The sequence below is a fragment of the Polypterus senegalus genome, chromosome 18 (assembly GCF_016835505.1).
Source record: "Polypterus senegalus isolate Bchr_013 chromosome 18, ASM1683550v1, whole genome shotgun sequence".
NCBI lineage: Eukaryota > Metazoa > Chordata > Cladistia > Polypteriformes > Polypteridae > Polypterus > Polypterus senegalus.
This window is the reverse complement of record NC_053171.1, coordinates 1019465-1044938: the sequence shown is the minus strand read 5'-3', so window position 1 is coordinate 1044938 and position 25474 is coordinate 1019465. Positions and strand designations below refer to the sequence as shown.

The 25474-nt window shown below is 39.6% G+C and overlaps 1 protein-coding gene across 1 annotated transcript; it reads left to right on the top strand.

The window, feature by feature from the left end:
• The first annotated feature begins 255 nt into the window (after positions 1–255).
• Positions 256–24754, top strand: LOC120519054 (Fc receptor-like A). The gene is made up of 5 exons (XM_039742135.1): positions 256–333; positions 3994–4029; positions 9142–9432; positions 20260–20532; positions 24167–24754. Exons 1-5 carry the CDS (start codon positions 303–305, stop codon positions 24199–24201), a joined length of 666 nt encoding a protein of 221 aa, XP_039598069.1. The 5' UTR covers positions 256–302; the 3' UTR covers positions 24202–24754.
• The last annotated feature ends 720 nt before the right edge of the window (positions 24755–25474 follow it).

The following is a 25474-nucleotide window of genomic DNA, read 5'->3' as shown; positions in this document are numbered from 1 at the left end:
CTTATTGCAGCTAAATAATCCAACAAAGACAACTGGGGCCAGAAGACATACCCGACTAGCCTCTGCACCACCATGGCACCCTGATTCAAAGACAGAGGGACTGAAATACTGCTCATAACACTATGATAAAAATATTGTGCATGAGTCATTCAGTCTAATTTCAACATGTTCAATGTGGTTTTGTAGCTGAGAGAGGTGTTTCTAATGGTCATTTCCTGAAAACAGAGAGAGTGCAACTGAAATGCTTAAGTTCTTATATTTTGCATCGGCAGTGTTCATCTCCACTTTATGACAACTGCAGGATGTGGACCTGTGAGTGTTATCTTTTTATTGGTGAGTACAGCTATTGCTTTAAATATTTTAACTGAAACTTTGGTGTACTGACATCTAGTACTGGTATTCTGTATTTAGTATTTTGTTATAAAATAAGTTATCAAAGGTAAAAAGAAAAAGAATGATAATATGGTATATATGGGGTATTCTAGCTAACTGGAGTTACAGACTTGGAGTAAAATATAAAAGCTGCAATGGGGCAGAGCCATTTATTGGGCATGTGGAGAGTCCACAAGAGCAGCTAAAATCTTTAATAAGTGATAGCGACGTCCTAAGACACCAGAATTCTTACAGCTACACGACAACAACAGAAATCTAAGTGAAAAAAAGGTCGAGAGACCAGCCAGATGCTGTTAAAGTTCACCGTGAACAATAGGCAGTAACAGAGAAAATCAAACTCTGGGCAAGTAAGTTTTACTTACACTGTACAGAAACACTATGGAGTGCATTCATTGTTAAATGTATAAGTGATGCCACCATAAAGTGAATATAATAAAATACTACTCTCTCATCGCTGCCAGTGTTTACATAAAATGTTCATGGTTGGTCTGATTTCTTCTAGTATCACTTAGTGTTGACTTAGTTAATGACCTAAAATTACTATTTATTGGTAGGTTAGATGCTTTATTTTCCATTCCTTAAGGTTAAGCAGCAGCCATGAGTACGAGTGGGCTGTATGATGGTCCTTGCACCACAACGTGTGCTTGTTCTTTCTTTGTTTGGAGCGCTTTTGGGATGGCTGCATGTCCCTATGAACCAATAGTACACAAAACAGACAGCCAAAAATGGACAGAAGTTAATAATAATAATAATAATGATAATAATAATAATAATACATTTTATTTATATAGAGCCTTTCCCATGCTCAAGGCACTTCACAGAGTTTAAGAAAGAACGGCAGGGTATACAGTATATAGCATTGTACAAACCAAATAAATAAATAAAGAAGATTAAGACAGTAAATTCAGAGAAAGCCTAACAGATAAAATAATTGGTGGTCTAGCAAAAACACACACATGAGCATCTTGACATGGAGGTAAACTGAGAGAGGGGTAATAAAGTCAAGTAGAGCTAAAAGCCTTCCTGAACAGATGAATTTTGAGTTGTTTTTTAAAAGAATTCATGGAGTCAGCTGACCTGATTAATTTCGTAGGTCATTCCAGAGTCTGGGTATACAGCTGAAGGCCCTGTCACCCATGGAGTGTAGATTAGTGTGGGGCACAACAAGATTGCCAGAATCAGAGGACCTTAGTGGGCAGACAGGCACATAGTGATGGAGAAGGTCACTGATGTAGTTTGGTGCAAGGTTATTTAAGGCTTTGTAGGTTATTAGTAGGATTTTATATTCGATTCTGTAAGACACAGGGAGCCAGTGAAGATGGAGCAGGATGGGTGTGATGTGCTCACTGCTACTGGTCCATATAAGGACTCTTGCTGCCGAGTTTTGAATAAGCTGGAGCTGTGATATAAGATTAGAAGGGCACCTGCCAGGTAGGAATTACAATAATCGATGTGGGATGTGATAAAAGCATGGACAAGTTTCTCAGCATTAGAAAAGGAGAGGAAGGAGCGAACACGGGATATGTTACGGAGGTGAAAGTAAGAAAGTTTCTTAATGTGATTTATGTGGGCGGAATAAGAAAGGGAGGAATCAAAAATGACACCAAGATTCTTTGCAGTAGAGGCAGGTCTGATGAGATCACCGCCAAGATTGACTGGGAAGGAGCTCATTTTATTAAGTTGCATTTTAGTCCCAATTTGCAGGAGTTCAGTTTTGTTGCAATTTAATTTTAAAGAGTTCTGCTCCATCCAGGTTTTAATTTCACTAAGGCAGGTTGTGAGCTGAGAAAGCTCTGATGAAGTTCCACTTTTAACATTGAAGTAGAGTTGAGTATCATCTGCATAAAATGATAGCCCAGTCCATAGCTATGAATAATATGGCCAAGGGGAAGCATATAAATACAGAAGAGAAGAGGGCCGAGGACAGAGCCCTGAGGAACTCCTTGTATGACTGGCACTGTGCTGGATCTGCTGTTGCCAAGACTAACAAACTCTTGCCTATCAGTCAGATAGGACTTGAACCACTGGAGGGCAGTGCCAGAGATACCCAGCATGTTCTCCATTCTGGACAGTAGAATGTCATGTCTGACAGTGTCAAATGCTGCACTGAGGTCTAATAGAATTAATATGCTGGTTTGTCCAGAGTCTGCTGCCATAAGCAAATCATTGGTTACCCATAGCAGAGCAGTTTCACAGCTGTGCTGCACCCTGAAACCAGACTGAAAGGGTTCCATCAAATTATTAGAAGTTAAGTAATTGGTGAGTTGGGAAGCTACAACACGCTCAAGAACTTTTGACAGAGCAGGTAAGTGGGAAATAGGCCGGAAATTGTTAAGATTATCAGCATCAAGACCAGACTTTTTTAACATTGAGGTTGCAGAAGTGTTTTTAAAAGTGAGCGGCACAAAGCCAGTGTCAAGGGATGAGTTTATTATTGTAATAGTCGGGATTATGGCATGAAGGCAGGATTTAAGTAGTGTGGGGATGGGGTCCAGCACACAAGTAGTCGGCCTCATCTTACAAAGCAGGTTATTCAGAAATGCAGATGTGACTGGTGAGAACTTAGAGAAGGAGCTGGATGGAGTGGGAAAACAGGGAGAGATATAAACAGATGATGTATTTACAGTATGTTAGTTGAATTATTTAGATCTTTAATTTTGTTATGGAAAAAGTTAGCACAAAGAAAGCAAAGCTGAACATAGAACACTTCTCCTCTGTGCACTGAAGTTGTTATACAGACGTGGAAAACTTTCTTGCTTTGCCTCCTTGCAAAAAGAACCCGCAACTGTCTCTGAACGTACTCAAAACTGACAAAAGTAATTGCCGCCCGTCATTGTTTATTCCATAAAAAAATCAGACTGTGTTTTCGAGCTTTGATTCAACAGAATATTTCAAATAATACCACAAATAGAAACAGCATAGACACAAATGATGGGACCCTAAGCCTAATATTTTGCAACACAATCTTTAGAGGCAATCGCTGAAAACAAACGATTCCTGGAGCTCTAATGAATGACCAAGTAGAGTGGTTCAAGGTAGGAGTTTATGGTCTTTCAAAACTGTGAGGTGGATGGGACGGGTGGGTTTTGTTGGTCCGAATGCCCAGTTTTCGACAAAATTGCTCTAATGTTCAGAAATCATGGAGGCACAAGTTCTGAATATGGTCTGAGTCATTACTGCGGTTTCTTGTAACATAGTAAGAAAGTCAGTTTTGGGTTGATTCCTGCAAAGAGCTAGTGTGACAAATGAAGAGAGCAGTTCAAAAATATTTTACTTAATTTTTTAAATGACTAAAGTATCCTAACCTACCACTAAAAATTTTAGGTAATAATGGATATGCAAATTAATAAGGCAGGCATCCAGAGCGCTGTAGTAGCTTCATTGTACATAAGAAGCCACTTGGCTATCACTAAACCTCTCGTGGTTTCTCTTTCTTTTTTTTTATTAAATTCTGGTGCTTATTTTATTGCTTGTATTTTCCCATTTTACTCAAGAAGGAGATGAAAGCCCAACCTTCCTTATACGTGAATCATGAAGCACACCTCCCTCTTTATTTTCTCATTCTTCTGTTTCAGATTATACTTTTTGTTTGTTTTTTAGGCCTGACTCTGGTGATGATCTCAGCCCGGGATAACAGTAAGTGAAAGAGCTCCTCAGTCTTTAATGTCCCTTCCATCTGTCTTTAAATTTGTGGCTGTGTCCTTTTCAGACATTTTAGTTAGCTCTTCAAACTGAAACGTCACGTCGCTCTCCTTATATCTCCTTTCACTAGAGTGAGATCAACTATGAAACTAATAAAGCTTAAGCTTCAGGGCCTCTAATAATAATAATAATTAATTACATTTATATAGCGCTTTTCTCAGTACTGAATGTGCTATCCACACAGGGAGGAACCAGGAAGCGAACCCACAATCTTCCACAGTCTCCCCAGAAGCAAAATTAATCCACATTGTTTAAAAGTCTTGGTGGTCTACTGTATGAGAAGGGTTTTTCAAAAAAAAAAAATTTCAATATTAGTAATATAAATGTAATTCAGTTCAGAAATTTTAATCAAAATCTGAGATGTACTGGTTATATTAAAAAAAAAAACATTATGAAGGTCTGCCGTGGAACAACCGCAGTGAAGAAGATAACAGTGGTTACCCAGACCCCATTGCTGGTTTATGAAGGGGCCCCTGTGACGATGTGGGTTCTGGCTCCACGCTCCCATGGCTGTTTGGGAACCCTTGAACCCAACACCGTCGGTAATAAAACCGAGAGAGCTAGTCAATGGAGGCAATAATTGAGCATCTGAGCAAGGGGATGGTTAAAAGTGAAACAGTGCTTTTATTAAAAGAAACAATCAAAACAGTGTTCCATAAATAGTGCAGTTCATTCAATAAATAATCCAATAAAAGAACGTGGAGGTTAAAATCAATAAATAGAAAAAACAATCCTTTAAAACGAGAGGTTAAAATCTTCTTTAGGAAGCAGTCTTAAAACAACAAACAAGCTCGGTGCTTCTTTTAACACGTGACTCCCTGCATCTCCTTGTCCAGGCTTCACAACAGAGGAGTCACACTCTCTATGCAGCTGCCCTCCTACAACACACATTCGAGACTGGAGACCTCCCGATCCCTGGCTCCGGTATGGCACTCATCCCAGCCTCGGAGAACTTGGTTTCCACCAGCGGCCAGGTCGCCCACGTTGGGGATTCCAACCACCAAGTCTCCCGACTTCCGCTGCCTTTCCGCGGCCTCTCTGCGGCCAGTCGCCTTCCCTTGGTCACTCCCGCTACATAATCGCTCAGCGGGAGCGACATCCAACTCAAACGCCTGGGTGTAGGCCCAACACCCCAGGCCCTCGCAGCTGCCCGTGAGCGCTCGTTCGTTCGCTCGTTCTCTCTCTTTCACCGCATGCTTCCTCGCTCCCTGTAACCTCTTTCCTTTCCTTTTTCTCTCCGATCAACGATCAATTCTTTTCACCCCTTCAACCGACTTGCGCTTCTTTTTATAGCGTGAGGGGCCATCACAGCTGTAGCTTTAGCCACGGGAGCAATCACGAATGTGGGCAGTTCCCCACCCGTGCACACGGTGAGAAACGCCCACATCGGCGACTGCCCAGCGGCTCGCTAACATCGCCCCTCCCTCACAAGCCCTCGGTGCGGTGATTATTTAAAATGGCCTTTGCTCAGTGAGCTGTGGACCCGCTATGCCACAGCCCCCTTAGAAGTTCAAGCTTCAGGGCTCCAAAATGTAGGTCTGCCAGTGCCTTTCACACTCTTATAATAGTTTGACTAACAATTCCCCGAGGCAGCGTCAAGGAAAGACTCAACCAGGCAGAACCATACAACAACAATAACAACATTTAGTTCTATAGCATAATTTCATACAAGGAATGTAGCTCAAAGTGCTTTAAATGTCAAAGAGAAAGTTACAAGAAAAGTAAAAAAGATTAGGTAAGAACAGTAATGAATAACTAACAGAAAATAAATCCATATGATTTTATAAAACATAGATACATAATTAGTAGGGTAGCATCCTTATCTACAATATCATAATAAAAGTCCCTAAAGATGAGAAAATAACAAACTCCCATTAAGCTGGAGAAAAAAAAAAAATCTGCAGGGGTCCAATGGGGGCCAAAAGACCACCACCCCCCAATGGAATACTGCCTAACATAAATGTGCTTAAGTCGTTCTTGATAGTTTTTTTTTGGGCTTCATCTTGGCAGATTTGACGCAGTGGGTCTTGTGACAAGTTTTGGTATCTACTTTCCTTCAGAAATCACAAGCAACTGATCAGGTGGTGCTGGCACAGAACAGCATATTATTAGGACAGCATTTTTCCATTTAAGGATCATTGCAAATGTTAGACCTTTTATAACACTGCAAGATGCAGAGAAAGGAATTCATGCTTTTGTTTTTAGTTGGTTAGATGAGTATAATGCACTCCTGACTGGTTTCAGTTTGTTTAGAAGGCAGCAGCAAGAATCTGAGCACCTCACACCAGGTTTAGCCTCGCTACATTGGTTATCCATCAATTGACTTTAACCCTTAAACTGCCACATACTTGGGGATTAATGCACGCCTGAACGCCAAATACTTTATTGCTGCACTTTTTAAGTAAACATCACAATTCACCAAGAAAAAGTGAAACTTTAATGGAACACGTTTTTTTTCATGCAAAGAGCATCACAATTACTGAAACAGTAATCATTTTACACACTGCCAATGACCTGTAAAAACTATTAAAAAAAACTACTAGGACAATATGTACAAGGTGCAACTGACGCCATTGATAAAATTCAGTAAACCATCTGCGCTTGAACTGGCTGCATGTAAACATGTAAGCGGCTGAAAAAAAGAGGAGTGAAGGCGAGGAAAAAGGAGGAGAAAGAGAGAGGAGAGAAATCAAGAGGAGAAAGGAGACAATTTACCCGTTCATTTACAAACTCCTCACTGCCGTTTATTGCATCATTCCACTGCTTGCTGTTTCAGCATACAATTCAACATCTCGACTGCCAGAGCCAAGAAACCCCGGGGTTCGGATTTGTACCAGCCATTGCCAGGACTTTTCATAGTGAGGTCGTTTTGTATAGTCGGGATGAAGCACGATTTCACACCAGCCAATATCCAACGTTTGCTGGACTTCATTTGCTTTTGGACTCATCTATCATTTTCATTTCAACTGCCGTTTATCATTTCATTTGTTTGTGTTTGTTCATTTAGTGTTTAGGGGCAAGGGAGGGTTCTTTGTAAATATTTGTATATTCGTGTCTTACAGTATAAAGTAATTAGTCACTGGTGTCATTGGGATAGTGGTGTTTTGTGCACACAAATATATTGTGGCGGATGGCCAGGACCCATACCCAGCCGGGACGCGCCTTTGTCACTGGATCCGGGAGAACAGCCATGGGAGCCACGCTACATCCCTCGGAACCTTTTTTGGCAGCCCCCCTGGGTTGCGTTGGGGCCACTTTTGTGGAACACCGGAGCTCATCCTGATTGGGCTCCGTGGCCTCTGCTGGAGGAGCTGCATAGAGCTACATGGCTTAACGAGCCCATCTGGGCGGGAGCGCAGCCACAGCTGGAAGTGCAGCCGGAAGTAGGTCAACGAGCACCTGCAGCACTTCCAGGTGGGCTATAAGAGGAGCCTACAGCCACTACTCAGGGAGCCAAAGTTGGGAGGAGAAGGATGAAGCTGTCTGGGAGGAGCAGAGGAGGAAGAAGAAGACAAAGAGTGTGATTTGGGGTGATTTTTCTTTGTGAGTTTTGGTGACTGTGTAGGGCCTGTTAGTAGTCGTGCCCCATGGCTGAATTAAACATAAATAGCTTGTTTATTTTACCCATGCCTCTGGTGTCAGTCTGTGTTGGCACCAATAAAGTGCCTTTGCCATAATATATTATTGAATATTCGGCTGTCCTTGTGTATATTTATTCTATCATTTACAATATATACATGTTTGATATTACATATCTGTTTACTGTTTTCTGGTTATTTCATCATGTCTGGAAAAATAAGACAATCTGTGAGGAGTATGGCTTGTTACTAGATCAAGGAGCCTCAGGTTATCTAAGGAATAGTCTTGGTAGTGTAGTGGTCAGTCTGGGTAAGTGGTCGGCCATTACAAAATGAAATGGTGTTACAAGTTGCATCCTTTTGTTCTGGATGGGTGGAGCTGTAGGTCAGGGCAGCAGAAGTGTCAGGCTTGTTCCGGTTACTGTTCCACCATTCTAGAGAGGGAAGTGAAGACCGAGAACAAATATTTCATCGCTTTAGTACCCCACCGGCTAAACAGTCCTTGTAAAAGACTGACAACTCCTGCTGGTTCGACAACACCTACTGGAATGCTTGGTCCTAACAGACAGAAACTAATTATATTGGACGCATAAATAGCAAACAAATCCTAGTAAAGAGAAATATCTGTCTTTTTATTGTTGGGCATTATTCCCAGAAATGCAGTAACAATCTGACATCATGGAACAAATCACAGATGATCATTTCAGAAGGTCAGAACTGCTTGTAACAGTGAAACAAAGTCTCTGCAGATGGGATATAATGCTTAGCACAACAGAAATGTTTAACAAAACTAAAAAAAAAAAAAAACAATTTGTACAGTTATTAACTATTTTTTGTTAGCATCATTTCTGAGCGTAATTCTAGTCCCCAAAAACATGTCACACTCAGTGACTGAACTTCACTATCTCAGCAGCTGCAAAATTCTGAAAGGCTTGAAGAAATGCTGCTACAATGTGGTAGTGCCGATAGAAACAAGGCAAGCAATTCAACCAACAGAGACAGGGGTTCAACTCCTGTATGGTAAGGTCCGGAAAGGCGCAGGTTTATTGTTTTATCTTTATATGCTTGTATTTTTTTGAGTTCTCTGCTTGATCTTCCCAGCCATGACTTTATTTTTGTGATTAAAGCTGTGCTTTTAGTTAATTTCACCTCCTTGGTGTTTGTCTGACTGTGAATGGCTGTCACTAACACCTGTTCCACTCTGAATATTTAACAATTAGAGTAATATTCTAAAAAAATGGTTGAAGAATTTACTTGATGTGAGAGAGCATGATTGGTTGTTGATTTTTTTTTTTTGTTTTTAGAACTTTTTAATAGTTCTTATTGAAATTGTATATGACTTTTTTTTTTGCAAAAGTGCTGTGTGTCTGTTTGGCCAGTTGTTCAGTTTTTATCTTAAGACCAGCCATTTTCTTTGCTTCTGTGTCTTTTGTGCCAGCCTGTAATTTTCATCTCTTGTTCCTTGCAGATAAACCAAATGTGACCCTGACATTGAAAAATGATGAAAAATCTGTGTACATCGGTAACGAAGTGACTCTGGAATGCAGCATTGATGGGAAATTTACTGACTTGACATATCACTTTTACAGAGGAGATGACAGAAAATGGGGGAGTGAAATTAAAGCATCCAAAGAGAACACTTACACCATCAAATCTGTGACTCAGTCTGACAGTGGAGTGTACCACTGTAATTTCTACAGAGACAATCCTCCTTATTTCTTACTATCCAGGAGCAATCCTGTCACACTGACTGTCCAGGGTAAGTGTGTGTGACTACAAGGAGATCAGTAGGCTGCAGTGACCACTTGCTGTGTAGCACAGAAAGGACAGCACACGGGATTCTCTCTCTAACTAACCCCTTTAAGGCTTTAGAGGAGAAAAGCTAACTTTGACAGCTTGAAAGTTATTTTATCAGTTCATCCAAACTTTGAGGGTAGAGAACCTCTGCAAACTGACACACATCCTACTCTCCCCTGCATTCTGATCTTTAATTTTGTGTTAGCTGAGAGGATCACAGCAGGTCTAGGGAATCCAATCTGTTACAATCTGAGTTTGTCCCAAATGTGCATCTATCCATCCATTATACATCCTGCTATATCCTAACTACAGGGTCACGGGGGTCTGCTGGAGTCAATCCCAGCCAACACAGGGCGCACAAGGCAGGAACAAATCCTCAAGCAGTCTACCACAGGACACACACACACAAACCAAGCACACAACAGCGACAATTTAGGACTGCCAATGCACCTAACCTGCATGTCTTTGGGCGGAAAACCCACACAGAAATGAGGAGAACATGCAAACTCCACGCAGGGAGGACCCGGGAAGCGAACCCAGGTCTCTTGAAAAATTGCAGTTTCAAAGAAAACATGAAAATCATCCCCATAGGAGAATTTTACTGTTCAAAGTTTGATATTAGATGGCTTATGACACTTACAGTTTCATTTAAGAATCAATATTGTCACAAATAGTCCTCATAAAATTCCTTAAGAGAAATAGCTTTAGACGAAAGGGACACATGAGATACAACTGAGGCAGAAGAAGTCAAATTTGATATATTTTGTGAGCTCTCTTTCTAGTCTTACTTTAATCGCTTTCAAGGCTTCTAATTTTGTACTTATTACTGGAGTAATGCCTTAATCTAAGGTGTCTTACAACTTCTGAGATACAATCGATTACATTTCTTGTGTTTTTCCAATTGAAGCACAGGCAAATAAAGTGACTTGCTTGTGGTCACACAGGTGTCAGTAGTGGGATTTCAGCCCACAACCTCAGGGAATGAAGTTCAAAGTCTTAACCACTGCATCACACTGCCTGCCTTTTCTTCCAAAATGAGTGGAATCTAATTGGAGCTCAGCAATGTGAATTAAATCAACTAATAGTAGAAGCGAGAACTGCGGTTTTTATAATCAAGTGTTTTATTACCACAAACAACTGTCTATACAAATAAAAAAAATAAATAATAATAATAAAAATACAAAAGGAGAAAAATCTGAAAAACATGAGATAATATAAAGTGTCTCATATTTCTTTCTAATCTGATTGCTTTCTAGGAGAAACCAAAAAGATATTAAGGACATCTCTTTTTTGATTTTTCATTCTTACAGACCTAAGAAAAAAAAAGAATAGGAATATTTAATTTTGATGTATTGCTCTTTTCACTAACAATGTCGTTCATGTTCTGGTACTCTGCTGTAAAATGACCATGTGCTAGATGCCCAGAGATGGAAGGGTTTGAGCAGAATCTGTGGTATCAGAGTTGTGCTGGTTATTAGCAAGAATGCCTGAATACTTCCACCGTGATGGAGAAACGGATGAGACCAGAAGGGACAGCCTTTCTAATAATCATGTGTCCTTTAATTCATCTACTCTTAGCTGACCACTATAAAATACTGTTTGAGTGAAGGCTTCCCAGGCCATCATGAAATATAATGGACCCAAGCACGGTGCAAATCCAGTTTCAACTTTAAGTCCGTAATTCTCTGCTTCACTACGCAGTATCCCTCCATCTTTCTTCTTGTTTGAGTCCACTATACATTATGTAGTCCATGTTTGAATTGAGACTTTAATTGAGAGTTACATTGCCCATCAAATCTCTTAAAAATTCAATTCAGTTCGATTTATTTGTTTATAGCATTCTTCACTGAGTACCGTAACAAAGTGCATAGACAATAATAAAGCAATTTAAATTGGTATATATATATATATATAGAAATCATAACAATTTAATCATAATAATATTATAGTTGAGATATGGCAAGTTGACAACAGAGTGGAAGAAAACAAACACTCCACGCAAAAGTATTTAGCAGTCATAATTACAGTCCTGGTGATCTATGCCAGTTGGCTGAACTTCAGAGCATTCTGCAATATTATAAGTTTGTACTGGGTGGGAAATCCTGAGGTTAAAGATGTCTCTAGAGCCACTTGCAACTGGTAGGCCTAACTGCTTGACAATATAGCACTGGCACCAAATCTCTCAGTGTCTCACTTGGATGAACAGTCTGTAGGACTGACATCAAAAAAGCTTAGCTGTAGTGCTGATCTTCATTGTTCCTATTCGATCCAGAATGATTATTTATGTATTTTGACTCTGCCTGGTGTGGTCAAAAAAATATTGGGATGCCAGCTCAGTCTTCCCCATTTAATAAACTTTCATGAAAAAAAAAAAAAATTCCAAAATGCATGCCTCTACAAAAGCAACAAAAATGCACAGCAAACAAGCTGGTTCTTTGTCTTTAATCATTTGAGCTCCTTTTGATCCAGTTGTTTTGATCGAGTCTTTTTGATCTTTTTGATCCAGTCATTCCAATACTGACCACCTCCACCCACTTTTTAAAAGCAGAAGGCTAGAAGGGTTGGACAATTGCCTTTACTGGCCGTTTTCTCAGCATTGCTGAGGAAAAAGAAGAGGAGAGGGATAGCAAGAGTGCCCCCTCTTGGCCCAGGGTGGCAATTGCTGCTTCACATGCATTCTGAGAGTGATCCATGTAGTTCATTTGATTTCTTGTAGTATCAGTACAGACATCTTTATTTACAAATTTAATTGATGGCAATGTCATGCTGACATTATATTATGTATAATTTATGTCAAAAATAAAAATCCACTGCTGACTGTGATTGGCCCATAGTCGCACACTGAAGCAATGTAATTTGGTAAGCACCGTCATATTCTAAACACAAAGCATTCAAAGCTTTTCATGTTTCAATATTAACATGTTTACTGGAGGTGGGAACCAATATTAAAAATGATGTAATAATATTATGCTTTTGACATAATTTTGTGCAGCTAATTCGCATTTCTTAAACACAAGTGCACTGAACTCTCGAACTCACAGCTGTCCAGCAATTGATATGTTGCGTGACAGACACAAGAAATACGCCACGCTAGTGTTTACATCTGGCAGTTCCATGCTGAGGAGGTGCGAAGGAATTTAAGGTGGCCCAGGATCACAACTTTATTCATTGGCTTCAGGGATTCTAGTGTTAAAGAAATAACTGAGCACACTTACACCATGGAGTCTGTGAGTCAATCTAAAAGTGTGATGTCTACAGAGATACTTCTCCTCGACTCTCTGGACCAAGCAATCATGTTCAACTGACTGTTCATGGTGAGTATGTGACTACAGGTAGGTCAATCTATGTCCAGCATAGATGGCACAGGAAAGGGGCTCCTTCTCCAGTTGGTTGCTTTTATTAAATCATTCTGACTTTAAGACCAGATATTAATATCTACACATTACCAACGTAAAATGGAGCACATCCTAATCTTTTCTTGAATTCTTTGTTCAAAAAGTTTTGATATTTAGAGATGCAGTGTGACTTTATGTGTAACATTTGCATTTGATTTTGAAACTCCTTCCTTTTTGTAGTCTCATTAGGTCAACAGCGGTAGTCGAATAGATTTAGTACCTCTGTGAGATTTGGAGAGAACCTTAATATCCTACTGGCAAATAAGTAGAAAGCAGTCATTTTAATTTACATCTTTGTTTTCTAACAGTGTCTGTAATGTTCAGTTAGTCTCTTCTGTAGTTCAATTACCTTGTGTAGACACAAAGACACGGCAAAGATGACATGTTTAAGCAGCAGAGTGACCATAGCAGTCGTGGTGGGAACAGACATGAGCAGCTGAACCTCACATCACAACAAATCCTTGATGGTGAAAGATCAGACAGGACTGCAAACATCAGTTTATCTAACAATGGTGTGTTCTCTTTCACTGCCCAATTAGAGATGAACAGTAGAAAATATTATTTGAGTTGCTTCAGCTCTGGCATTCATGGAAAGAATTTGACCTAAAGTGAGAGTTAAGCCCCCTGTTTTCAATTGTATGCTCCACCATGAATGAACCTACCATGAACAGTAGTTAAGATAAAAAGTTATTTGGAGGACACCAGGTCTATCTGCACTGTCAGGATGATGGATGTTCTTTTTGGTGGACACTTCAGCTGTACAATAGTAGAAACAGAAATCCCTACTAAACAAAAATGGGGAGCACCTTCACCATCAGTTCTGTAACTTTCTCACACAGTGGGTTCTGCTAGTGTCGAGCTAGAATAGAAGAGTTTTACTCAAATGCTAGTGATCCTGTTTAGTTAGACATGTCAGGTGAAGGAATTACTGTACAGGGTGGGCCATTTATATGGATACACCTTAATAAAATGGGAATGGTTGGTGATATTAACTTCCTGTTTGTGGCACATTAGTATATGTGAGGGGGGAAAACTTTTCAAGATGGGTGGTGACCATGGTGGCTATTTTGAAGTCGGCCATTTTGGATCCAACTTTTGTTTTTTCAATAGGAAGAGGGTCATGTGAAACATCAAACTTATTGGGAATTTCACAAGAAAAACAATGGTGTGCTTGGTTTTAACGTAACTTTATTCTTTCATGAGTTATTTACAAGTTTCTGACCACTTATAAAATGTGTTCAATGTGCTGCCCATTGTGTTGGATTGTCAATGCAACCCTCCCACTCTTCACACACTGATAGCAACACCGCAGGAGAAATGCTAGCACAGGCTTCCAGTATCCGTAGTTTCAGGTGCTGCACATCTCGTATCTTCACAGCATAGACAATTGCCTTCAGATGACCCCAAAGATAAAAGTCTAAGGGGTCAGATCGGAGACCTTGGGGCCATTCAACTGGCCCACGACGACCAATCCACTTTCCAGGAAACTGTTCATCTAGGAATGCTCGGACCTGACACCCATAATGTGGTGGTGCACCATCTTGCTGGAAAAACTCAGGGAACGTGCCAGCTTCAGTGCATAAAGAGGGAAACACATCATCATGTAGCAATTTCGCATATCCAGTGGCCTTGAGGTTTCCATTGATGAAGAATGGCCCCACTATCTTTGTACCCCATATACCACACCATACCATCAATTTTTTGTTCCAACAGTCTTGGAGGGATCTATCCAATGTGGGTTAGTGTCAGACCAATAGCGGTGGTTTTGTTTGTTAACTTCACCATTCACATAAAAGTTTGCCTCATCACTGAACAAAATCTTCTGCGTAAACTGAGGGTCCTGTTCCAATTTTTGTTTTGCCCATTCTGCAAATTCAGTGCGCTGATCTGGGTCATCCTCGTTGAGATGCTGCAGTAGCTGGAGTTTGTAAGGGTGCCATTTGTGAGTAGCTAATATCCGCTGAAGGGATGTTCGACTAATGCCACTCTCCAGTGACATGCGGCGAGTGCTACGCTGTGGGCTCTTGCTGAATGAAGCTAGGACAGCCACTGATGTTTCTTCATTAGTGACAGTTTTCATGCGTCCACATTTTGGCAAATCCAACACTGAACCAGTTTCACGAAACTTAGCAAGCAGTTTGCTAACTGTAGCATGGGAGATGGGTGGTCTCGTAGGGTGTCTTGCATTGAAATCTGCTGCAATGACCCGGTTACTGCGTTCACCAGACATCAACACAATTTCTACCCACTCCTCACGTGTTAACCTCTGCGACATGTCAATGGCTGTAAACAAAGAGAAACTTGTAAATAACTCATGAAAGAATAAAGTTACGTTAAAACCAAGTACACCATTGTTTTTCTTGTGAAATTCCCAATAAGTTTGATGTGTCACATGACCCTCTTCCTATTAAAAAAACAAAAGTTGGATCCAAAATGGCCGACTTCAAAATGGCCACCATGGTCACCACCCATCTTGAAAAGTTTTCCCCCTCACATATACTAATGTGCCACAAACAGGAAGTTAATATCACCAACCATTCCCATTTTATTAAGGTGTATCCATATAAATGGCCCACCCTGTATATCTGGCCTTCATTGAGGCCTCTTAATCGCTTAAAGCACAAATACATACACAAATTCTAAAGCAGGTCACAATGATTGTAAACTTAGTCACTAAAATTGATTCTCCTAGAAACTTCCTTTGGGACTTTCATTCTACTTCAATGTCCAGATATTCTTATTACATTAACTACAGAATGTTGATATTTTAGCTGGTCATCAGCAAACATTCAAATAGCTTTGTAAGTAAGTTAGTAAATAAGTGAACTTTATTGTCATCCATACCATATAAAAGTGCAACAATGGATGCATAGCTGAACGAAATTGCGTTTCTCCAGGCTCAATGTGCAGACATAAAAGACAGGTGCACGCAAGACAACATACAGACATTACAAACATTTCACTTCTTACACAGAAAGTAGGTAGGACAGCGTAAGACAGCACAAGGCAGCACAGTACAAACAATAAAAACAAAAGATATATATAAATGTAATTCAGTCAGTGGGTGAAATATAATATGAAAGAAAATATTGCACATCGTTTCACAGTGATTGTGATATTGCACTATATGGATACAATATTTACATAATATATACAATATAGACAATGTAATATTGTACAATATTACAATACAATATAATGTAAACTTAAGACCTGTTTGTGGTAATAAAGTGCAGAGTAAGTAAGAGAACAAAAGGACAAAAGTTATTTAACAGAGTTTAGTATTCTGATGGCCTGGGGGAAGAAGTTCCTGTTAAATTTGGTCATTCTGATCAACAAACTACTCCTTATATCACATTGCTTTCTTCAGCAGGGCCCAGACCTGTGGCCTCATGTATAATGCTGTGTGTAGAATTCACACTAAAACATGGCACACGGACAAAATCAGAAATGTGCATATGCATACAAAAATCCAGATGCATAAATCTGTGCGTACACCAACTTCCACATTCTTCCGCTACATAAATCCCAGTCAGCGTGAAAAGTAACGCATGTGTACGTGCCTGCCGCCCCACCCCAACTACTCCCAGAATTATGCCTCTTTGAATATGCAAATCAATATAAATAGCCCTTAAGCTCAGCATTCTGTGAAAAGACAATGGCAAAAGCACGGGGGGAAATAGAAGAATTTTCAGTGAATACCAAGTGGAGGCAAGGAAAAACGTACTATTTGTTGGTTTAAACAGTGGTATAAACAACTAAAGGAAGATAATCAAGTGACATAGAGAGTCAGACAAACTTGAAAGTTCAGAAAGTTGCCCAGTTTCCGAAATAAAAAAGAAGTGGTCAGATATCAAAGCCGTTGTGAAAAGGCAAGTTGTAGCCCATCGTCTGAGTGTCATATGGAAGCTCATTAGGGTATACAGAAAAAAAAAATAGGTACACAATGGAAAAAAAAGCTTGAAATGTCAACTTTAATCTCGAAATTTCCACTTTAATCACATTTTTTTATTTTGTCATTAAAGTAGAACGTCATAAGCTTCATCTTAAAATCATTTAATTTACTAGTTTCTCAAATCCCAGCGTAAGTAAAGTAGTATGTTAAATGCTTTGCATTCTATGTATTAAACAAGGGGCACAGTGGTGCAGTGGTAGCGACAAGCTGGCACCCCGTTCAGAGATTGTTCCTACCTCCCACAAGATGCTCGCTGCGTCGTGCACAACAATAATTTATTACAGCAGTATTGTCTCTTTCAAACTTACTAAACCCCAATTCCTGTTCTTCCTTTTCTTTCTCCAAGTAACCAATTCTCCAGATTCTTCAAAACGTTTAAGGAACATTGAAATATCTTCGTATTACATGTTTAATTACTCCATCCATCCATTCAGGCTCGTGCCAATCCCAACAAGCATACAGCGCGAGGTAGGAACATTCCCTGAATGGGGTGCCAGCTCATCACTACCGCTGTGCCACCATGCCCACACGTTTAATTATTAACAGTATACATTATTTAAATGAAGTTAAAAATGTATCTGTATAATGTAATATACATACTTTACTGCATTTCATCTTAAAAATGATATCAAGAGCTCCAAGAAGATAGCACTTGTAAATCTAAATCAACTTAGAAGCCAGTTGTCATCATATGTAAATACGCGATCTCCTATACAGAACTGAATTGAATTCCTTTATTGTTATTGTGTGGTACAATAAGACTGAATATGCAAATCCTCCATAAAATTATTTTCTTAAAATAATAAAATAACAGCAATAATAATAATAATAATACAAAAAAAAAATCACACACACAATATGATAGCATAGGTGGCTCAGGTTGTGCAATCGTACAACTGTAGTATAAGTTTACAGTCAGGTACTTACTGTATATACTCGAGTATAAGCCGACCCGAATATAAGCCGAGGTTCCTAATTTTACCTGCAAAAACTGGAAAAACTTATTGACTCGAGTATAAGCCTAGGGTGGGAAATGCAAGTTTCAATAATCAAAATAAATACCAATAAAATTACCATACATTAATTGAGACATCAGTAGGTTAACTATTTTTGAGCATTTATTTCAAAGAAAAACAGTAAACTAGCTCTGTAAGTGGAGAAGAGGGTCAACAAAAACAATATGGTATCTCTCTTGCTCGCTCTTTCTCTTGTGCGTGTGTGTTTGTGTGTGTCTCTCGCGTGTGTGTGTATGTGTGTATCTCTCGTGCTCTCTCTCTCTCTCTCGCTCGCTCGCTGCACAGGTAATGCACAGGGAGAGACTGAACACGTGCGGAAATCATCGGTGCGCACAAACCGAAAGGGAAACTGGTTTGTTCGTATACCAGGGGGCAGTGGGACCTGACTCGAATATAAGCACATTTTGGGTTCTGAAAAACTCGGCTTATATTCGAGTATATATGGTATTATCTTACTTGTAAGTACAAACAGTTCTACCGGGAACACTTGATGGACCGATTGAGTACATTTAGAGCTCTGGGGATGAAACTGTTTCTGAACTGCAAGATCCGTACAGGAAAGGCTCTGAAGTGTTTGTCATATGGGAGAGGTTCAAATACAATTTGTGCATGGCTGAGGCAATGTGTGCTAGAAGCTTTTCCCCGAAATTTCTCTCTGCTCTTGACACAATCTGTCGTAGATCTTCCCAATCAGCTGCTGTAAAGCTATGGTTCCACACTCAGATACAGTAGGTTAAAATGCTCTGAGTGATGCACTGAGAGTAACAACACTAAAGCAGCTGTGGTATTTGGAATAGTTTGGTCATTCTGTGCACCATTATATGGTTACAGGTTGATTACAATCAGATGCCTTAAACTAAAAAAATGATATGCGGTTAAATTCAGTGTATTTGATAAAGCCGCATCAGGGATATGAATCTAAAAAATAAATTGAAACCACACAGGAACAGTAGCACTGCCATGACTCTGGGTTCCGCAATTTTACAAAACTGAGGAGAAATTTTGCGTACACTGGAATGAGAATGTGCGTGGCTTTACAAAAAGTTTAGTTTTTATACATCGTGAAGTGAGCGTGGAAACGGGTGTACACAACATTTTTGTGCATATGCACAATTAATACATGAGGCCTCTGGTCATGTTTAAGCCCAGTGCTCATTAATGTATTAATTATCCGTTTACTCACCTTTATAATGCATGAATGGTTGCAACTTTAGATTGGGTACTGCAAAAACATTTACAACTAATGAATAAATGGTTTAAAAGCAAGTGTGAAAGCCTGCATAAGTACTTGCAGTGTTACAAACAGGCCAAAACATGAAATAGCCAGTTTTACAGACTTACAACTCATGCATATGATTAATAAAACATATGTAACTAATATTGAAAGACATTTGTCACTGTTCGTCTAGATATTAATGAATGCAATATACCAACATGAGTAATGTGCTATCAAATTGTAAAAAATGCCTTACTAGCCATTTGTTAAATAATTTGAAAATGTTTAAAAGTTTATTACCTAAAGCATGAATTATCATTTAATGACATTTATAACTATTTGGATGACACAAATTCATGGTCTGTTAAACATTACATAATGCTTGTTAATACTTTATTAATGAAAATTATTAAGTGTTATCACTGCTTCTTCTTTGTCTGCTCTACAAACATCGATTCTGCTAAATTTATTTTAAACAATTACTGTTCGTTTCTTCATCTTTACATTCATCTGCATAAGAACATTAGGAATTTGACAAACAAGATTAGATCATTGGTGTACCGAAACATGTGTTTTTTGCATTACAGCAAATGCTGCTGGGAAAATAATAATGCAGTTATTTTTACTTAAGTAAAAAACAGTACTGTGTTAGGTTATTCATTATTTTAACAGTAATCAGACTACATTATAAACGTTACCTTTAACATGTTACTCTACTGCTCTTGAGACTGTACTGCTGATCTTAACACGGTATGTTGAACTCATCAACATCGACAAGTTTAGCAATTTCTGAAATACGGAGACCGATTATGTCTACCACAAGAAGGAACAATGCTATCGTTCGAGCATTTGCCTCTGGAAATTTATTTTGTGGAAGCTTCTGCCCTTGGCTGCTGAATGTGTGTGTGAAGCAAATACATGTACAGGCTGACAGTGCAACGGAAATGCGCAGACCACAAAATCTTTAACAGTAACCCAGTTAAGGGTTTACATGGATTTATAATCACGTTACTCATGGAGGACTGTACTCCCGTTAACCTGATTTCTCAAAGACCAATACCCTGGTTTCTCTAACTGAAATATATGTTGACATGGCATTTTTTAAATATGTTTTCTGTTTAATAACTGTGTTTTTAAAGTTCATGTAAACACACCGAGTGTTTCAAATCTCTTCTACACACTCACTCTTCTTATGCTTTCTTCACAGTTCCTTCTTTGATTTTGACTGCATCACCTGGAGGTTTTTTGACAGAGAAAATCTCCCTCACCCTGACTTGCACATGGAAGGGAAATGGAAGCTTGAATTCTAACTCCAACTTCACGTTTTGGAGAGATGGCATGATTGTGAGGAATAGCAGTAGCTTTTCAGTGTTTCAGATCAAGCACATTGATAAACATCATGCTGGATGCTACACGTGTACTACAGAGCTACAAGGAGGAGTGACAGAACACAGCAACAGACTTGAGGTCAAAGTACAAGGTGGGGACAAGCATTCTGCCATGGAATAATATTGTTATATTTAATCCAATGCAGGTTCGTAAGAGGTCAGACCCTATAACAGTAGTAGACATTGGTTAGGATTATGAAATTAGAATAAATATTTTTCTTCTTAAAATTCTATCAAGGTAACATGAAAAGAAAAGTATTTGAGATGAGTCCAAACTATAACTTCTAAACTAGCCTCACTGAAACCAGATATATAATATAAACATCTGGAGACAACCATGATTGAATTTTGCTTAAAAACAGGTGGGAACAATTAGATGGTTCACTGAGTGTCACATTTCTAAACCAATCCAACAACACTGAAGATAGCGCTCAAAGAACAGGCGGTGATTTTGAACTGCAAAGAGCTGTGGTGTTCTTGTTAACTTGTTCTGACAGACAGCAAGCTTCTGTTTACGATGAATCGTCTAAAGTCAAAAAGTCTCCCAAAAAACCCTATTTGACATGCAAATGTGTGTCATGTGTGCAGAAAGTAAACTGCACAATTCAAAAACAAACATAACTTCTTGCAAGGGAAAACCTTTCTGTAGATCATTCTTTGGCATTCAATGGCATCAATAGACGGTTGGTGAAAGTGAAGGATATTTTGTTGCAATGATGTCAGAGTCAATGTAGGCCCGAAAGAATTCACAGCCATATTGATGAAAACATTAACTATAAACACTCCATGATATGAAGTTTCACACCCGTTAAAAAGACTGCCATTTAGAGAGCTGATAACACAGAACCACAGGAGATGCAGATTTGAGTACTAAAAACATTCAAATCACTAAACCTTGTAACAATTCATCCCGCCACACTGACACGAGACGATCGCTACCATTAACCTGTCCTAAGTGGCGGCAGATGATAAAAGGATAGGCCAATATCACACCCCAAAAAATTCCCCGTATACCCCTTATTCTGAAAGGTTCAGTCATCCCTGATGCCGGCGCATTTATAGTCCTCAAAAAAAAAAAACTAATGGCAAATCTGTATGATCACATGAGGAATATATTACATCAAAAAACAAGAATACAATTCCTTACATATTAAATAACCCTTATATGTGGCGCTACAAATATATTTACATATATATATTGTCAGGGATGCCAGGGGCCATGACCCGGCCGGGACGTCATGAGGGACCGGATGTGGGTCTGTGCCCACCCTGGATCACGTGGGGGTTGCCTTCCGGGTTGCTCTGGGGGCCACGGGTACAGGGCATGGAAGCTCCACCCTGTAGGGGCCCGTGGTCACCGCCAGGAGGCGCCCCAATGCCTTGGGGACCTGTTACCCCAGCACTTCCGCCACACCAGGAAGTGCTGGGGAAGATTTAGGGCGGTGCCGGAGAGCAGCCGGGAGGACAGCCGGCACTTCTGCCACGCTGGGGCGTGGCCAGAGGAGGAATGCCGGGAACACCTGGTGCTCATCCGGGAACTGTATAAAAGGGGCCGTCTCCATTCATTCGAGGCTGGAGTCGGGAGGTGGAAGGACGAAGCTCAGGAGAGCTGTGGAGACAGCCCGAAGAAAGGCATTGTGGCCAGGATTGTGTGATTGGGGTAATTGTGCACGTGACTGGGGTCTGAGTGACCAATGGACTGGGGTCTTTGTGACCATATCATTTGTAAATATTGTAGAATAAACGTGTGGTGGTTTGATAACAACATGTCTGCCTGTCTGATATACATACTTTGTATGTTTTCCTTAATTTTTCACTTAAGTTGGTACTGAAGTCTTCAATCTGCCTCAAGAATGATTTAAGATATGAAGAGGTAGGGGATGTTATGGCAAAGGTGGTAGGGAATGAGAACGACGCCTGTACGCATGCCACATGGCCTCCCTGCTGGCCGCTGCTAAGAGTTGATTCTACAATAAAATAATAAGAGGAATAACCTTGGTGGTCAATCATCACCCCGAAAGCGTATAGTAGACTTCACGTAGTATTTCTGTACCAAATTTCAGGTCAATAGTTCAAACGGTTTGCGAGCTACAGGTGATTTAAAATCTTGGACAGACATATGGACAGCTACGGTAGCGTATTATATAAGAAGATTTATTTGTTCTCAGTGTTAAGTCTTTTGTTCAGTATGTTTTGATCTCTCCCTGAATCCCTGGCGGTGGTTAAAAACTCCTAGACTGGCGGGTGTTTTAGGAAGAATCCCTGTGGGTGAAGCGTTTGCAGTGCAGGATTTCGTTGCTATTCACTACTTTTTTTTTTTCTGGTTTATCGCTAGACATTTATTCTCACTTGAGAATCATTTCTGGCCCTGTAAGACAAGAGAATAAAAAAAAAACTTTCATAACCACCAACATGAGATTTCCTTTTCTATAAAGGTCTAATTCATTAACTGCGACAATGGCCTTTGTTCTGTTCTGTTTTCGTTAGACCTCTCAGCTGCATTTGATTCTGCAAATCACGAGATTCTTTTGCAGTGCTTGAGTATTCATCTGACTGTATCAGGAACTGCATTAAAATAGTTTTCCTCTGATGTATCAAATTGAGGGCAGTTTGTCGAAATTTATAATTTTAAATCTGCTATCGCCCCACTCTCATGTAGAGTTCCTCAGGGGATCGATTCTTGGCCTCATTGTACTTATAATATGTTAACTATCTCTGGGGAAAATCACTTGTCGGTTTGGAATTCATTTTCATATCTATGTTCTTGATATTCAGCTTTATGGATCATTTAGTAATCATCCCTCTGCACATTCTTTTCTTTTTTGCTAAATGTTTTAATGAACTCCACATTTTATTGTGTTTTAACTATCTGCACTTAATTGTACATACAACTGAGGTGATATTTATGGGACCCAGAACAAATCTTACTTCCATATTTTTAATTTCAATTAGTTTAAGAAGAATTACGTTTAGTGTTAGCACAGGTGTGCAAAACCTGGAAGTTGTGTTTGATTCTGAATTATCACTCTAAGCTCATATAAAAGGTCTTTACAAATCTGCTTATTTTCACCTTAGCAACATTTGCATATTCTGTCCTTTTTTGTAACTCCACACATCCATCTCAACATTGTCATTTCTGACACATCCAACTTCTCCCACACTGCTTTTACTGCCCACGTCTCAGCACCAAAGGAAAATAGCGAAATGGATGTGTGGAGTTACAAAAACAAACAGAATAAGAAATGAGATAATAAGAGGGGGCGGCACGGTGGCGCAATGGGTAGCACTGCTGCCTCGCAGTTAGGAGACCCAGGTTCGCTTCCCAGGTCCTCCCTGTGTGGAGTTTGCATGTTCTCCCCGTGTCTGTGTGGGTTTCCTCCCAAAGACATGAAGGTTAGATAGACTGACGACAAAATTGTCCCTAGTGTGTGCTTGGTGTGTGGGTGTGTATGTGTGTGTGCCCTGCGGTGGGCTGGCACCCTGCCTGGGGTTTGTTTCCTGCCTTGCACCCTGTGTTGGCTGGGATTGGCTCCAGCAGACCCCCGTGACCCTGTAGTTAGGATATACAGTGGTGTGAAAAACTATTTGCCCCCTTCCCGATTTCTTATTCTTTTGCATGTTTGTCACACAAAATGTTTCTGATCATCAAACACATTTAACCATTAGTGAAATATAACACAAGTAAACACAAAATGCAGTTTTTAAATGATGGTTTTTATTATTTAGGGAGAAAAAAAAATCCAAACCTACATGGCCCTTGATGGACATGTGATGAACAGAGACAAGCAATATGTGGGCAAAAGAATGATGGGAATGGAAGTCCTGGGAAAGGGAAAGTGAGGAAGACCAAGGCAGAGGTGGAAAAATAAAGTTAAAGAAGATTTGAAGAAAAAGGCTTGACTGAACTATTTGGGGAAAATTGATCAGGCATATCGACCCCACATAGAGGTGGGAAAAGATAAGAGAAGAAGAATGTGTTACATATTTGATCTTATCTAGACTATCCTGTGTCTAACTTTCTGATTCATGCTTTTATTTTTTTCACATTTTTACTGTAAAGCTCTTTTTATCTGATCTTCGTAAGCATTTATTACATGAACTTCAGACGTTTCAAAATGTAGCCAGTCGCTTGCTAACACCCACAACCACAAGAGAGTGTCAATGGAGTACTGTGTCATTTTAATATAAAGAGATTCAATTACAAATCTTAATGTTTTATATTTAAAGGTTTATGTGGAAATTCACCAATCTAATTGCCAATACGATTAGTCCAGTGCAACACCGTTACATTGATAATACAAATAGTATCATACAGTCATCTGATCAGTGGGTATTACACAGTTGTCACTTGTCAAGTGCAGTAAAGTTCATCCTCAACAACCTGCACTTAGGCCCAGACATTCTCAACAGAAAGGCCAGACATTACCTTAACATTTTTCTTAAACAAGAAAACAGGAGTACAGATGTGAACAAGTTTACCACAAAAGGCTGGAAGTGTTTCTTCAACCCAAAAATTGTAGATATTTGGTACAAATTAGATTTGGAGGTGTGTACAACAGCCTGGAAATAGATAAAAACAAATATGATATGCCAGGTCCTACTGAAGAACAAGTAAACCAGTGAATGCATTTAGTACGCCAATTGACCTGCAACTCATTTTATCGATGTGTTTATGTAATTTGTGTCTCTGTCGTTCTTAGTTTCTCTGTCAGGGTGTCTGTCTCAAGTGCAGTACCTCCAGGTCATCATTTTGTCACCAAGTTATTGAGAATGTCCTTTAAGCCATTGGTTCTCAACCTGTAGGGCAGGCCCCACTAGGGGGGCGCGAAGTAACAAAAAGGGGGCGAGAAGATGTAAAACAATGAAAACAAGAATCAAAAATATGAAAAATTCATCTGTTGAAACCAAAACAAATGAACTTAAACTACATTCTGATACTAGAAAAATAAATATAGAGTTAGATAAATGTTGATAAAAGTTAAGTAGGTATAATAAAATATGCATCTACGTTTCAAAAAAACGTTGGGGGTGGCG